The sequence below is a fragment of the Carcharhinus amblyrhynchos genome, chromosome 35, assembly GCF_965287045.1.
Source record: "Carcharhinus amblyrhynchos chromosome 35, sCarAmb.v2.hapA, whole genome shotgun sequence".
Taxonomy (NCBI): Eukaryota; Metazoa; Chordata; class Chondrichthyes; order Carcharhiniformes; family Carcharhinidae; genus Carcharhinus; species Carcharhinus amblyrhynchos.
The window spans coordinates 5,531,557-5,548,909 of NC_137358.1; the positions used below are offsets into that span (position 1 = coordinate 5,531,557).

The following is a 17,353-nucleotide window of genomic DNA, read 5'->3' on the forward strand; positions in this document are numbered from 1 at the left end:
GTTTCACTTCAGGTATGATTCAAGTGACCCACAAGAAAAATTTTATCAAAACAAACTTTATTTAAGAACACAGCTAGAATGTCACAACAAGAATTAGCATAATGTTTACCGATCAAAATACTTAAATATGACAAGTTATAATTCTTAACAGCTAGCTATCTCAATTGTTCCAATTAAGCAGCGTCTCCCCATAGACCTGAGTCCTTCCTTCAGAACCAGTTAGCACTAAAAACTAATATGCTCATGTGGATTGTAGATTTCCAATTTTTGAACATCTTTAGGCAGAGATCCAGACAGCCACCTCTCTTCTTATTCTCAGAATCTCAGAGAAGGATATATCCTCAAACAGCAGAACCTCAGAGAAACAAACTTACTTTTCTGGCAGATCCCAGTCTCCAGACTTCAAAGAGAGAAAGGGCTATCTCTCTCTGCAGCTTCCAAGCAACAACTGAGCTTGCATCCTGAGTAAGCTCAGCTCCACCCAGTCACCTGATGTTCACTGTTAAACAACCCAACCAAGCTCTACTCTGCAAAATCCCAGAGGAACACTAAAACCAACAGAACAGTATTAGTCCAGATTAAAACAAGCATATGAGCAATTATACTGCTGCAGTAACAATAGGGGAAACTGGTTATAGACCCAATGGCAGGAGTTAGAATAGACAGTAAAAAAAATCTGCACAATTTCTTAAAGGTATAGCATCATCACAACTTTACCTTTAATTCCCTATGTTTGCTAGTGATAGCCAATAGACCTATTTATTAACAGTTATTTTTGTGCATCAGTGTTTTTTTAATATAATTGAGGATTGCCAGGGAAAGGATCAAGCTTCTCAGAGCCTGCGAGAGCTGAGGCTCAGAAATGTAAGACATTAGGAAGCAGCTGGAAGATTGTGGGTTCAAATACATACTACAGGAGGGCAATCCCAGTACTGTAGGCATGCCACACTGTTGGAGATGCCATCTTTCAGATGAGATAATAAACATAGGCCTATCTGCCAACTCATGTGGATGTAAAACATTTCAGGGCACTATCTCAAAAAACACAAGGCCAAAATGTATCCCTCAACCAGTATCACGAGAGAAACGGATTAACTCAACTCTGAAGAGAAGTTATATTGGACTCGGAATATTAACTCTGGGCTGGGTTCTCTGACCTTTCTCGCAGCCAGAGTCCTCCCATCCTGCTGCAATCAACAAAGTTTGGCTGAGCGCCAAGTTCTCGGCCTGAGCTGTCAGTGGCTATAGGAGTGAGCGGTCAGAGAATTCCAGCCTCTCTCCTCCTCCTCATAGATGCTGCCAGATCTGCCGAGATTTTTTTCCTGCAAGTTTTGTTTTTATTTCTGATCTCCAGTATCTGCAGTATTTTGCTTTTGTTATCACATTACTGTTTGCATAAGCTTGCTGTGTGCAAATTGGCTCCCTCATTCCCTGTATTATTACCAATGGCTACACTTCAAAAAAACTGCCTGAGGTCATCCAAGGTGCTATTGTTTGGGTATGATATCAGAAACCCCAAGGTATGGGGCAGCATGGTAGCACAGTGGTTAGTGCTGCTGCCTCACAGTGCCCAGGGACCACAAGGTTCGATTCCCGTTTGGGTCACTGTCTGCGCGGAGTCTTCACATTCTCCCCAAGTCTACATGGGTTTCCTCCAGGTACTCCGATTTTCTCCCACAGTCCAAAGATATGCAGTTCAGGTTGTTTGGCCATGCTAAATTTCTCCTTAGTGTCAGGAGGATTAGCAAAGTCTGTGGGGTAACAGGGATAGGATTTCCTCCCACAATCTGAAAGATATGCTGGTTAGGTGCATTAGCTGTGCTAAATTCTCCCTCAGTGTTTCGAACAGGCACTGGAGTGTGGTGACTAGGGGATTTTCACAGTAACGTCATTGCAGTGTTGATGTAAGCCTACTTGTGACTAATAAATAAACTTTAACTTTATATTTTGAGGTTGGATTAGACCCCAACTATTTGCTTTTTTGGCATTAACATGAAGATATTATTGTCTCACTTCGGGGACAATTCTACTGACAAACTGGGATACCTTTGCCAAAACAAATTTTATTTAACAACACCATTTAACTATAACAAATGAATTAGCTTAACATTTAACATTTCAACAATGCTTAAACATGACAAGATACAATTCGTAACTGCAAACCTATCCCCATGAGTTCCAATTGAAGCAATATTCCTCTTACAGATTTAAATCCCTCTTCAGAGTCAGTTAGCGACATATAGGCTTAAATGCTTGTACTTGTTAATAGTCCTAGAGCTTTTTAAATGCCTCTGGAGAGATAGAGACAGATGGACACATTTCTTCTGACACCACCTGACAGCAGCCTCCAGAGAGAGAGAAAGACAGAAAGATACTTCTTGCTTCCTTCAGGACCACGCAGAAACTAACTGTCTTTTTTAAAGAAACTATGCATCTTTTCTGCAAGTTTAGTTCCACCCACCAGCATAACAAATCTGTCAAGCAACCTAAACAAAACCTACCCTGAAACCCCAGGGGAATAACCAAAATAAACAAAAATGCATTAACTCAGATTAACGCAAATATATCCCTAGCTAAAATCAATTATTATCTTGCATTCTCAACATCTGAGCTGTCTGTTACCCAGACAAATTGGCACTGTGTAAAACAGAACTGAATTTTAAATATACCCCTTGCAAGAAACATCATATAAATACATTCCTTAAAGGCACCTTATCATCACACTGCAGAAATACATGTTTTTTTCTTCCATGGGATATAGACACTACTTGCAAGGCCATTTCAGAGAACATTTAAGAGTCAACCTGACAGATTTCCTTCTCTAAACAACATTAGTGAACTATTTTGGTCTTGGCAATTAGCATTGGTTTCACAGTTGCCATCAGATTTTTATTAGATTCAGATTTCACCATTTATTAAGGTGGGATTTGAATCCTGGCCCCCAAAGCATTAGGTTTTTGGATCACTAGTCCAGTGATAATACTACTCACACCTCCAGCTACTCTAGAGTTAGAAAGAGAGATAGGATTATGGTTAGGTCGGATTTGGGTTTTATATTCCTGAAGATTGTAGAAGACCTTCAGCGTGACTATACTAATTACATCCACTTTCTTCTCCCACTCTTCCAACTTTTCCTTATTTTCCTCGACCTGCCCCAACTTTTCCTGCAACTCTCTGCTTCAACTGTGTTCCACTATGTGGGGTTTCACTGACAGCTCAACAAGGTAAGTGCAACAATCCCATACATGCACACCTTCTAAATAACTTGTCCACTTCTATTGAACAAGTGGCCCATTGTAATTGTGGATATTATAGAAATTCAGGGTATCTCATGTGACAGTGATTATTTAGCATATGAAAGAAATCAAACATATGAGGGGTGAACTGATTAAGGTGGTCCTTCAGGTATGTAGGGATACACCTGGAACTCAGTGATATATTCCATTTATCCTATGGCTGTGGTTTATGACACAGCCTCACAGAATCATAGAATCCTACAGTGCAGAAGGAGGCCATTTGGCCCTTTGATTCTGTACTAACCATAATCCCACCCAGGCCCTATTCCCGTAACCCCATATATTTACCCTACCCAGAACCCCTGACATTGAAGGGCAATGTAGCATTTCCAATCCATCTAACCCGCATATCTTAGGCCATGGGAAGAAACCGGAGCACCTGGTGGAAATGCATGTAGACACGGGGAGGACATGCAGATTCCACACAGACAGTAACCCCAAGCCAGAAGTCGAACCCAGGTCACTGACGCTTGTGAGGGTTCCACTGTGCCACCGTGCTGCCCTTGAGAACATTTTTGAATTGTTCCTGGGTGATGGGGTTGGGTATGTGTGCCAACCAACGTTTTTATTGTTTAAAAGTTTTCAAGTTTAAAGTTAAAGTTTTCAAGTTTATTTATTAGTGTCACAAGTAGGCTTACATTAACACTGCAATGAAGTTATTGTGTAAATCCCCTCGTCCCTACACTCCAGCACCTGCTCAGCACCTGCTAACTACTGTGCCAGTGCCTCACAGCACCAGAAACCTGGGTTCAATTGCAGCCCTGTCCGTGTGGACTCTACATTCTCCCCGTGTCTGCATGGGTTTCCTCTATGTGCTCCTGTTTCCTTCCACAGTCAAATGATGTGTGGGGTTAGGTGGATTGGCCATGCTAAATTGCCCTTTTATTATGTAAAGATGTGTAGGTTAGGGGGGCTTAGTGGAGTAAATAGGTGGGGTTATGAGGTAAACCTGAGTATAATTTGGATAAAAGCAAATGACTGCAGATACAGGAATCTGAAACCAAAGAAAAAATACTGGAAAATCCCAGCAGGTCCTGAAGCATCTGGAAGGAGAGAAAAGAGCTGATGTTTCGAGTCCAGATGACCCTTTATCAAAGCTTTTCTCTCCCTATGGATGCTGGTAGGCCCTCTGGGATTTTCCAGCACTTCCTCTTTTGGTTTGAATATAAGTTGGTGCAGACTTGATGGGCCGAATGGCCTCTTTCTGATCTATTGGGATTATATGATTGCTGTCTTCATGCTTTTTAAAGAGCTCATAATGATGTGTGTTGTTGAATGAGATTTGTAAGCAAGTTCTCTCCAAAACTAACATTTTTTCTGGTTTTTTTTCCGTCTCATTGCCCACAGAAGAGGAACGGCCCAGACCAAAGTAAGAACTTTGACTTGACTCCATTCCCTCAGACAAACTTTGATTTGGCTTCAACAAGAATGGTTTCTCCGAAGAACATTAGTTAATATTAAAAAGTCAGTGTGAGATAGATCAATGAATTCTTCAATTTGCAAAATGTGTTTTGAATGAGATTTCTACTCGATGAAAGCATTTTTGTGGTTCTACAACACATTTTGCATCTTGTCAGGCCACCTTACATTTCTCCATCTGTTTCCTACCTTTCTTTCCTTCAGACACTTGGTCCTTTTCAGGGTCTCACCTGGGTGGTGTGTGAACTCTGACAGATGAGTATCAATGGGCAATTGAATTATAGAAGCTCAACCCCACCCCTGTCCAATGTTCACTCTATCTCGCAGGAAAGAAACATAGAATCCCTACAGTGCAGAAAGGGCTAACCTGACCTATTGGGTCTGCACTGACTCTCTGACAGAGTGTCTTGCCCAAGCCCGTCACCCCACCCTATCCCCATAAACCTACACATTTATCATGTCATCATCTAACTTACACATCCGGGAACACTAAGGGGCAATTTAGATTGGCCAATGCACCTAACCTGCACATCTTTGAACTGTGGGGAAAAAAAAGGAGGCCCCGGAGGAAACCCACACAGACATGGCAAGAATGTGCAAACTCCACACAGACAGCGACCCAAGGAACCAAAGAAACATAGAATCCCTACAGTGCAAAAGGAGGCCATTTGGCCCATTGATTCCACACCAATAACAATCCCACCCTGGCCCTATCCCCGTAACCCTGCTAATTCACCTGACACTAAGGGGCATTTTTGCATGGCCAATCCACCTAGCCTGCACCAGATGCTCCGGTTTCCCCCCACAGACAAAAGGTGTGTGGGTTAGGTTGATTGGTCAAGCTAAATTGACCCAAGTGTCAGGGGATTCAGCAGGGTAAATGCGTGGAGTTACGGGGATAGTGCAATTGTGGTTGGTACAGACTCGATGGGCCAAATGGCTTCCTTCTGTACTGTCGGGATTCTGTGAGCCTATGATCTTTGAACTGTGGGAGGAAACCGGAGCACCCGGAGGAAACCCATGCAGGCATGGGGAGAATGTGCAGACTCCACACAGACAGTGACCCAAGCAGGGAATCGAACCCAGGTCCCTGGCACTGTGAGGCAGCAGTGCTAACCACTGTGCTACCGTGCCGCCTTTTGGCTGTCGCTTCTTGCTTTTGCACTATTTATGGAGATATTTAAAATGCCTGTGCCTTTGTATGTTTTGCATGTGAAGAACATATCTGCAAACAAACGTGGACAGAGATGGACAGATAGGCAGGGGATAATTTCATTCCAAGCTATCCAGCAGAAAATGCACAGTATTGGGTGGAATGTTAGTTGTATGCATCTAATGTTGACCTTCTCTAATTTCAAAAGCAGAATTGCATCCGATTCTGTCAGTTTCTGACTGGTGGCTTTGGTTAAAATTGACCCGCAGGATGGTGCAAATTTTAGCAACAGGAACTTGCAGCTCTAATTTATGGTTTCACAAGTGGTGACAGTTCTGAAAGTAATGTTCCGTTCTGTCTCTCTCAGGCTCGTGGTCCCCCAGATTTCTGGTCCCAAGATCCCTGATGGAGAAAGGGTTGACTTTGATGTAAGTTCTCTCTATTTGGTTTTGATTGGTCCATGCTGACAATTGGGTTAGGTGGTCAGATTGGTCCAAAATGTGAGTGAGGTTGTAACCTTGAGCATGGTCACTCAAAGCCCTGTGGTGGACAGACAGATGTTTGACTGTGGTTCCATTCAATTTGTCAGAGCCTGGCAGTGAAAGGCACTGAATCCATTGAATCATAGAATCCCAACAGTGCAGAAGGAGGCCATTCGGTCCATCGAATCTGCACTGACTACAAACCCATCCAGGTCCTATCCCAAAACTCCACATGTTTGCCTGCTAATCCCCTGACACAAAAAGGCAATTTAGCATGACCAATCAACCTAACCCACACATCTTTGCAGCGTGGGAGGAAACTGGAGCACCTAAAGATAACCCACACAGACACAAGGAGTATGTGCAAACTCTGCATACACAGTAAACCAAGGCAATTGAAACCATGTCCCTTCGGTACAGAAGGAGGCCATTCAGGCCATCAAGTCTGCACCAATTCACTTACCCAAACCCTCTCCCCCGTCCTATCCCCATAACCTCACATATTTATCATGGCTAATTCCCCCTAACCTACACATCTTGGGATACTAAGGGGCTATTTGGCATGACCAATCCACCTAATCTGCACATCTCAGGACGCTAAGGGGCAATTTATCACACCCAATACACCTAATCTACTCATCTTTGGACACTAAGGCAATTTAGCATGGCCAATCCACCTAATAAGCACACCTTTGGACTGTGGGGGGAAACCAGAGCACCCAGAGGAAACCCACGCAGACACGAAGAGAACTTGCAAACTCCACACAGGCAGTGACCAGAAACCAGAATCGAATTTGGGACCCTGGTGTTGTGAGGCAGCAGTGCTATAACCACTGTGCCACCGATTGAACAATCTCTGGTGCTTGCTTGCACAACGAGGCAAAATTAGAGAGTAGGGCATTGGTGGTTCCCAGCACCTTGTGTTCCTCAGGCTACTGGAGGACATTGGCAGTTGTTTGAGAATTAAACCTACTTTTCAACAAAAGAGATGTCAAGGCTGATTGGATTTAATTCACCATAAGGGAAATTGAATGAATTCTACTCACAATAATAATCTCAGTTTGGATGACAGTTTTTAGCTTTTTAATTTTGTTTATTAATGTCACAAATAGACTTACATTAACACTGCAATGAAGTTACTATGATAATACCATAGTCACCACGTTTTGGCACCTGTTCAAGTACAGAGAGGGAGAATTGAGCATGGCCAACGCACCTAATCAGCATGTCTTTTGGAGTGGAAGGAAACCAGAGCACCTGGAGGAAACCCATGCAGACACGGGATGGGGAACAGTTTCTCCCTATCTACTTTGTCCAGCCCTGCCCCCTCATCTCTATCAACACATATCTTAGCCTCCTTCTCTCCAAGGAGAACAGTCCCAACCTCTCCCCATATCTGAAGCTTCTCACCTCTGGAGCCATTTGCCTTCTAAACCTCTCAACTGAAGGAAATAGCAGGTAGTGGTAAGAGTTGGCAATGCTGAGAACCGCAAGGGCAACAGAAGTGGAAAAGATATCGAAAAATGAGGAAGAAAATGCACTGAATTCCCCTTTAGTGAAATATATGCAACACTCCATTGCTGTTACATTTTTCTATTCATTTGTGGGACACGGGTGTCACTGGCCGGGTCAGCATTTATTGCCCATCCCTAGTTCCCGAAGGGCAGTTGAGAGTCAACCACGTTGCTGTGGTTCTGGAGTCACATGTAGGCCAGTCCAGGTAAGAATGGCGGATTTCCTTTCCTGAAGGACACTAGCGAACGAGATGGGTTTTTCTGACAATTGACAATGGTTTCATGGTCATCAGTAGATTCTTAATTTTTTTTATTGAATTCGAATTCCACCATCTGCCGTGGAGAATTTGAACCCAGGTCCCCAGAACATTTCTGAGTTTCTGGATTAATGGTCTCATGATAATACCACTAGGCCAGTGCCTCCACTTACTTTCAGACGTTGTCGGATTATGATTTACTGTGCCTCGATTTATTGGTCTTTTCCCCTTTCACCTCCTTGTTTTACAGGATATTTACAGGAAGCGCATGGAGAAAGATCTCCTGGAACTCCAGACTCTGATCGAAGCTCACTTTGAGCAGAGGAAAAGAGAAGAGGAGGAACTGATTGCCCTGAAGGAGAGAATTGTAAGTGTTCTTCAGAACTTCCCCGCAGGTCAAATTTTCCAACTCACTGAGTATGGAAAACAAGGGCACATCTCGGATAATGTTTTACATTTAAATGTCTTTGTTATGATGTGGAGATGCCGGCGTTGGACTGGGGTGGGCACAGTAAGAAGTCTCATAACACTAGGTTAAAGTCCAACAGGTTTATTTGGATACACAAGCTTTCATAGCGCTGCTCGTTCATCAGGTAGGTAGAGAGGTCGGTTTCACAAACAGGGCATAAATAGGCTAAGACGCAATTGCAAGAGTTTAACATTTATTTATTAGTCACAAGTAAGGCTTACATTAACACTGCAATAAAGTTACCGTGAAATTCCCCTAGTTGCCACACTCTGGTGCCTGTTCGGGTCAACGCACCTAATCAGTGCGTTTTTCAGAAATGTTGGGGGGAACCTGGAGCACCCAGAGGAAACCCACACAGACACAGGGAGAATGTGCAAACTCCACACAGACAGTGACCCAAGCCAGGAACTGAACCTGGGTCCCTGGCGCTGTGAGGCAGCAGTGCTAACCACAATGCTACTGTGGCACCCCCATGATAATGGTTGGAATGCAAGTCTTTCAGGTAATCAAGTCTTTTTGGGTACATACAATGCAAGTGGAGTGAGGGATAATCACAGGTTAAAGAGGTGGGAATTGTATCAAACCAGGATTTTGCAAGCCTAGGCCAAATGGTGGGAGTTACAGTTAGTATGACATGAACCCAAGAGCCCAGTTGAGGCTATCCTCATGCACGCAGAACTTAGCTATCCATTTCTGATACCATTTGACTGGATAACAATCCCAAAAATCAATCCAGGCTAGCCTCTATTAAGTGTTCTCAACCCTCTGGGGTTACAGACAACTCAAGTTTTCTTTTTATTCATTCGTGAGACGTGGCCAGCATTTATTGCCCATCCCTAGTTGCTCTTGTTCAGAGGGCAGTTGAGAGACAACCACATTGCCGTGGCTCTGGAGTCGCACGTAGGCCAGACTAGGTAAGGATGGCAATTTTCCTTCCCTAAAGAGACATTAGTGAAGCAAATGGATTTTTCCAACAATCGACAACGGTTTAAAGTCATCAGTAGATTCTTAATTCCAGATTTTTTTTATTGAATTCAAATTCCACCACCTGCCGTGGCGGGTTTCGAACCCGAGTCCCCGGAACATTAGCTGAGTTTCTGGATAAATAGATAATACCAGAGGCCATCACCTCCCCCTAAACTGTGGATATGATACCCATTCCAGTTAAATAACCTGTTATCACTCACTTCCAAGGCTCCTGTGTGATAAATGGGCGTTTGGGCAACGTATCAGCACATCCTGTAGCCATGGGCTTGTACCTAGTAAATAGTAAAGAGTTGGGGAGGGGTGGGGGGTTGGCACACTGAGACAGTCACGTTCAGCTGCCTCAATATGGTACGTAATCCTCCATCAATTGTGCATACTCGCACAAACACATATAAATAGAATTGCACTGTCTGGTGAGTAATTCTTTCTATTACACACTCGCATTAAGTTCAACTTGATCAAACTGACTTCACTGTGCAGCTGTCAAAGGGAAAGAAGGTGTTGTGTCTCACTGACCTTGGTATGCGCAAAGTGATATGGAAGAACATCAGAAACTTACCAATGTCTTGCGCAACTTCAGCAAGACGTCCTAACTCCTGTATTCACTCCTGTACTGTGAGTCTTCACCAATCACTTGTGTTTTTAAATCTTTGGTAATTTGCAACACAAGATGTTTTTGTTCTATTCCCAGGAACATCGGAGAGCAGAGAGAGCGGAACAGCAGAGATTTCGTGCAGAAAAAGAGCGTGACCGCCAGACCAGGCTCCTTGTAAGCCCCGCTTTTCTCTGTTCCTCAGTGTCCCTTTTCACTTCATCTATGCAGATCATTCCCGAGACCACTATTGTGTTCAGCATTTTTAAATTCATTTATGGACATGAGTGTTGCTGGCTGGGCCAGCATTTGTTGCCCATTGCTAATTGTCCCTTGAGCAGGTCATCTCGCTCAACCATTTCCAAGGGGCAGTTAAGAATCAACCACATTGCTGTCACTCTGGAGTCACATGTAGGCCAGACAGGGTAAGGACGGCAGATTTCCTTCCCAGTCCTGAAGTGAGCCAGATGGGTTTTTATAACGGTTTCCCTGGTCATCATTGAACTTTCAATTCCACGTTTTCGTAAAACTAGGGATTCAAATTTCACCATTGGGCATGGTGGGATTTGAACCTGGTTCCCAAGAGCATTAAAGTTTCAAAGTTTATTTATTAGTGTCACAAGTAAGCTTACATTAACACCGCAATGAAGTTACTGTGAAAATTCCCTGGTCGCCACACTCCAGCGCCTGTTTGGGCACACTGAGGGAGAATTTAGCATGGCCTATGCACCTAACCAGCACGTCTTTCGGACTGTGGGAGGAAACCGGACCACCCGGAGGAAACCCACGCAGACATGGGGAGAACATGCAAACTCTGTACAGACAGTGACCCAAGTAGGGAATCGAATCCGGGTCCCTGGCACTGTTAGGCAGCAGTGCTGTCCACTGTGCTACCATGATGCCACTGTGTCACCCTGATTCGCTGGCTCAATAGTCCAGTGACAACAACATTAATTTCTCCCCACCCCACCTACCCTCCACAACTCCAATCATTGCCAATAAATTTGATATTAATTCAATGCAAGAGCAATCAGAACCTTTCATTATAGTACGCGAGCCTCACTACACTTACCATTACAGGTTATGTTTACAATGTACTCTTAGATATTTCATGTCGATTTCTGCACACAGGAAGAAAGAACGCGTAAAGAGGAGGAAGAGGCCAAGAAACGTGCAGAAGATGATGCCAAGAAGAAGAAAGTCCTGTCTAACATGGGTGCACACTATGGTGGATACCTTATTAAGGTAGGGAGATCGTAGAATCCCTACAGTGCAGAAGGAGGTTATTTGGCCCATCGAGTCTGCACCAACCACAATCCCACCCAGGCCCTATCCTCATAACTCCACTTACTTACCCTGCTAGTCCACCTGACACTAAGACAATTTACTATAGTCAATCAATGTAACCCACACATCTTTGAACTGTGGAAGGAAACTGGAGCATCCGGAGAAAACTCACGCAGACATGGGGAGAACATGCAAACTCCACACAGACAGTGACCCAAGGCTGGAATTGAACATGGGTCCCTGGTACTGTGAGGCAGCAGTGCTAACCACTGTACCACCATGCACAGTAAGTCACTGGGTCTTCCTGAGGTAAAGGGCCTTAGTCAATGTCTGTGCAACTACTTATAGTTTGAACGGCACATTTTGCTGCCTCTATTAAATGGCAGTAATACACTAGGTTTCCCAAAGGTTCCCTTAATACCTCCCTGAAAACAATACTCATTTAAATTAGAAATGGCCACGTTTACTCTGGGAGGCGTGAGATTGATCAGTGTCACAACAGTGTTTGAGGATAGCTAGGAACTAGTTAGCTGCCTGACAGATAACGAGGAATGCCGGAAGACGGTTGGAATTGGGAGGGGTGGATGAGGGGGGTCAGGGTCGGATCACGTGAAGGGAGAAACACAGTTAAACATTTCAATTTGGTGAACTTTTATCGGAAGTGGGAAATGTTAGTAACGTAACCAGTCTTAACAGGGCAACAGAGGCAAATGGAAATTCCTCCATAGGTGTAGAGGGGACATGAGGAAGAACTTTTTATGCAAAAGGTGGTGGATGTGTGTAATTCGCTTTCTGAGTTGGCGGTAGGGGCAGAGGCCCTAAACTCTTTTAGAATCCCTACAGTACAGAAGGAGGTCATGTGGCCCATCAAGTCTGTACTGACCACAATCCCACCCAGGCCCAATTCCCACAACCCCACACATTTACTGAAACTATGATCAGTTGAGCATGGCCAATTAACCTAACCCACACGTCTTTGGATTGTGGGAGGAAACCCACACAGACATGGGGAGAATGTGCAAACTCCACACAGACAGTGACCCAAGGCTGGAATTGAACCCGGGTCCCTAGCGCTGTGAGGCAGCAGTGCTAACCACTGTGCCACCATGCTGCCCACTTTAAAAAGTATCTGCACCTGCACCTTAAGAGCTGTAAGCCACAAGGCTGTGGCCCAGGTGCAGGAAGGTGGGATTAGAACAGTCACCCGGATGTCCTCAGATTGGCATGGACAAGTTGGGCCAAATGGCCTTCTTCTGTGCTGCGACTTTTCTATGGTTCTAAGAGCTGAATTTCTTCAAGGTGTTTGATCCTGGAAGAGATGTTTCATTGAATTGAACAATAATAGCGCATACAGGAGAGACTGGTTAGCTCGGTTGGAAAGATGGCCAGCATGTGTTTGAGAAAAATATCAGTTCAATTCCTATTCTGGCTGAGGTAAGCTTATGACCTGCATCCTCACCGGGTGTCCCTTAAGCCACACAACCTATTGTCTTCTCTCTCTCTCGAATAGGATGAGAGACCTATAGCCGTCATGGACAATGGTTAACTACCTATCCACTGTAGAAAGACAAAATACTGTGGATGCTGCAAATCAGAAATCTAAACGGAAGGTGCTAGTTGTCCACTGGATGATGAAGTCTTGATCAGGAAATGCCTTGGGGCTACCCAGGTGATGGACTCTGATGGTCAACCACCCGAGGCTGTGGCCCAGTCAAGATGGTTGAGAAAGGGGAGTCAGGAATGCACCCCAAGCCAGAATTTGGGTGAGAATTTTGGAATTCAGGCCATCGACAGACCTTCAAGGAAAGTCACATGTTCGCTTTTTCTGTTTGTTGCATAGGCAGAGCAGAGAAGAGGCAAAAGGCAGACAGGGCGTGAAATGAAGAAGAAGATTTTGGCAGAGAGACGCAAGCCCCTCAACATCGAACATCTCAATGACGATAAAATGAGGTAAAGCCATTTAGATCTTTGGCCGATCGCATGCCCCCCCCCCCCCCAAAACACCACCACCACCACCAGCGAGAATAGAGAATTTGTCACTGTCTGCAGCAGGACTGGAAAATCTCAGCTGTTGGGGCAAGGTCGGAGAATCCTGGCCCTCCAAATCCTGAGGTTGGATTTTTAAAAGAGGTCCAGGTCCGGATTGAAAGTCGGCAGGTGTGCGTGTCCCCCCCCCACAACACTGTCTGCCGCCCCCCCCCCCCCCCCCCCCGATCCCAACTGCCTCAACCCCATCCTGGCTGGAATCAAGGAACCCAGGGAAGGTTCAGTTAATTGTCTGATTGGCACTTAATTCACTGGGTCTTCCTGAAAACCAGCTCTCATCTGGTCTACAGCCATCACCTACACTAAACTCTGTCACTAGTCTTAATAATAATAACCACAAAACAACCAGATTATTGTAAAAAACAATTTGGTTCGGTAAAGTGCCTCTTGGATGGAAGTGTGTCATCCTTACCCAATCTGGCGTACACATCACTCCAGACCCACAACAATGTGGTTGAAACTCAGAACTGCCCTCTCAAATGGCCTCTCACTCTATCCAGTTTTATCTGCAGGAAGTGTAGACAGAGTCAATGCATGGGAGGCTGGTTTGCATTGGACTACATTCACAATCTTTTGCACATTGGATGTACCAATACCACATGAAACGCAACCGTACAGGAATGAAATAGAGAACGTGGTGAACTGGTGCGAGGGCAATAATCTCCCCCTCCATATCAACAAAACAAAGGAGATTGTCATCGACTTCAGGAGGCGTAGAGGAGAACATACCTCTACATCAATGAGGACGAAGTAGAAATGGTCAAAAGCTTTAAGTTTTTAGGTCTCCAGATCACCAATAACCTTGGTACCCCCCCGCCAACGCTACAGTAAAAAAAGCTTACCAACACCCCGATTTTCTCAGAAGACTAAGGAAATTTGGCATGTCAGTTACAACTCTCACCAGCTTTTACAGATGCACCACAGAAAGCATTCTTTCTGGTTGTATCACAGCTTGGTATGGCTCCTGCTCTGCCCAATATAGCAAGGAACTACAAAAGATCACGAATGTAGCCCAATGCATCCCTCAAATTAGCCTCCCATCCATTGACTCTGTCTACACTTCCCACTGCCTCGGCAAAGCAGCCAGCATAATTAAGGACCGCACACACCCCGGGCATTCTCTCTTCCACTTTCTTCCATCATGAGAAAGATACAAAAGTTTGAGGTCACGTATCAGATGATTCAAGAACAGCTTCTTCCCTGCTGCCATCAGACTTTTGAATAGACCTACCTTGCATTAAGTTGATCTTTCTCTACACCCTAACTAAGACTGTAACACTACATTCTGCAATCTCTCAGTGAACGGTATGCTTTATCTGTATAGTGCACAAGGAACAATACTTTTTTCACTGAATACTAATACATGTGACAGTAATAAATCAAATCAAATCAATCACCTTGTCAAGGGTAATGAGGGATAAGCAGTACTTGCTGGTGTTGCCAGCAGTGCTCACATTCCAAGAATGAATATTTTCAAAATGGCAACCCTTCAATGGCCATTTTCCATTTGTGGTCTTGGGCAGTGGACACCAGATCAACCCTGGAGGCATCATTCAGCAGGGGTCCCTGGGTATCATAGAATCCTATAGGGCAGAAGGAGGCCATTCGGCCCATTGAGTGTTCACTGACCACGACCCCACCCAGGCCCTCTCCCCATGGCCCCATGCACTTACCCTAGCTAGTCCCCCTGACACTAAGGGAAAATTTGGTATGGCCTATCCACCTAACCTTCATATGTTTGGACACTAAAGGGCAATTTAGCATGGCCAATCCAGCCAACCTGCTCATCTTTGGACTGTGGGAAGAACCTGGAGGAAATCAGCAACAGGAATCCTAACTGATTCAATGAACAAAGAACAGTACGGCACAGGAACAAGCTCCTCGGCCCACCAAACCTGCACTGACACATAAACTAAAGGTGTTCTGTCTCTACGCAATCCTTATCCCTCTATTCCCTGTGTATTCAGTATCTGTCAAGATGCCTCTCAAAACATTGCTATTGTATCTGCTTCTACCACTTCATCTGGCAGCACATTCCAGGCACTTGCCATCCTCTGTGTAAAAATCTTACCTTTCACACCTCCTTTAAACTTTCCCCCCTTTGAGTTTAAACTTATCTCCCCTAGTAACTGACATTTCTACATTCCAACTATCCATTCTATCCAGGCCTCTCATAAATTATTTTCTTCCCACCCAACCTCTGTCTAACCCAGAGGAAGAGGCCAATTATTGTATCCCTAGTGCAATCGCAGTTCCAATAGGTTTCCCAAGCAGCAGAACCTTCTGGTTTTTTGCAGGGCTCGACTTACCCTGAAAGGATCCTTATTCCCTATGTTGTTTCTCTTCTTCCACAGGGAGAAGGCCAAGGAATTGTGGGATTGGATGTACCAACTGGAGTCTGAGAAGTTTGACCTGATGGAGAAACTGAAACGGCAAAAATATGAGGTACGTGACCTTGCCAGAGTGAGATGTTCCTGGATAGAGTGAGTTCCAATCAAGAATCACATCTAACAATAGATGATTAGGCAGCACTTACTGAACAATCCCGTGTGTATTAATAACTACTCTAACAACCAACTTAAGATAGTCAGTCAAGCTCATAATGTGGCTCATTCACACAGGCTATAGATGTGATTTCCATTCATACATAGGGACTCTGCAATCAAAAGGAATATGTCCAGGTCTTGTGCATTTTTTGAATTGCTTGTGTCTTGACCAGCTTATCATTTCCTGTTGCCTTCTCCATGACAAAGCCTCCAACAATTAGAGATCACTTGCCAACCAATCAGCACTCTTTTCTCCTGCATTATAAATTGTTGCGATTGTTTGAAATTTGGAATTTTTGCATTTGTCTTGATGAGTGCAAGATGAAAAACTTCAGCAACATGCCGACTTTTCAGCGACTTCAAGTCCTGTACTGTCAAGCAACTGAAGTGAGAGTTTTTTTCTCTTAATAGTTTGAATCTGCAGCACTGGGTACAATGCTAGACCTTCCTGTGTGGGATTTTCTGGCCACGCTCGCCCCAAGGCCAGAAAATCTCTCTGGAGGTCAACAGACCTTTGTATTGTCTGCATCTCACCAACTATGATTCCCGAGGCAGGTGGGACAGCTAAATTCCATCCCCATCTTTGGATTCTGGGTACAAATCCTACCAATGATTAATTGGTCTAATGATTCAGTGCCAGGACTGGAGAGCCCACTACTTTATAACCAGACTGCCCCTTTTAATTTTCTCCTTCCTTCCTCTGCCACAACAGTAGAAGGAGATATTCTCTGCGTCTAACCCTGTGCTGTACCTGTCCTGGGAGTGTTTGATGGGGACAGCGTAGAGGAAGCTTTACTCTGTATCTAACCCTGTGCTGTACCTGTCCTGGGAGTGTTTGATGGGGACAGTGTAGAAGGAGTTTTACTCTGTATCTAACCCCATGCTGTACCTGTCCTGGAAGTGTTTGATGGGTACCTTTTTCCTGACAGAAGAAGGTGGAAGAGAGAATGTCCAGAGTGCATGGGGGCCTCAATTATGCTGGCTGCTTTGCCGAGGCAGCGGGAAGTGTAGACGGAGCCAATGGATGGGAGGCTGGTTTCTGAAATGTTTTGTCTCTGAAATGGCCCAGCAAGTCATTCAGTTCAAGGGCAATTAGGGATTTGAAACCAATAAACGCACAGATCAGGCTTCCAGCAGCAGATGAAGGGTGGGGATGAGTGATGCTCAGGAGGTCGAAGTAGCTCATCTTGGACAGTATTTGGAATTCGATGCTAAGATGTGATCGAGGATTAACAGTTGAGTCAAAATGCTGCTCAAGCACTATAAACCTTCTTGATTTAATTAATTTAATTTAATGCTGCTGGA

At 44.5% G+C, this 17,353-nt stretch overlaps 1 protein-coding gene across 3 annotated transcripts in view; it reads left to right on the forward strand.

The window, feature by feature from the left end:
* The window catches only part of tnnt1 (troponin T type 1 (skeletal, slow)), a 55,186-nt gene that overhangs the window by 23,220 nt on the left and 14,613 nt on the right, over positions 1-17,353 (forward strand). For all 3 annotated transcript variants that reach the window (XM_080217294.1, XM_080217295.1, XM_080217296.1), the window contains 7 exons: positions 4,644-4,665; positions 6,236-6,296; positions 8,372-8,488; positions 10,269-10,346; positions 11,301-11,414; positions 13,297-13,406; positions 15,857-15,947. In XM_080217294.1, the coding sequence (XP_080073420.1) occupies positions 4,644-4,665; positions 6,236-6,296; positions 8,372-8,488; positions 10,269-10,346; positions 11,301-11,414; positions 13,297-13,406; positions 15,857-15,947 (593 nt within the window). The remainder of the gene's footprint in view (positions 1-4,643; positions 4,666-6,235; positions 6,297-8,371; positions 8,489-10,268; positions 10,347-11,300; positions 11,415-13,296; positions 13,407-15,856; positions 15,948-17,353) is intronic.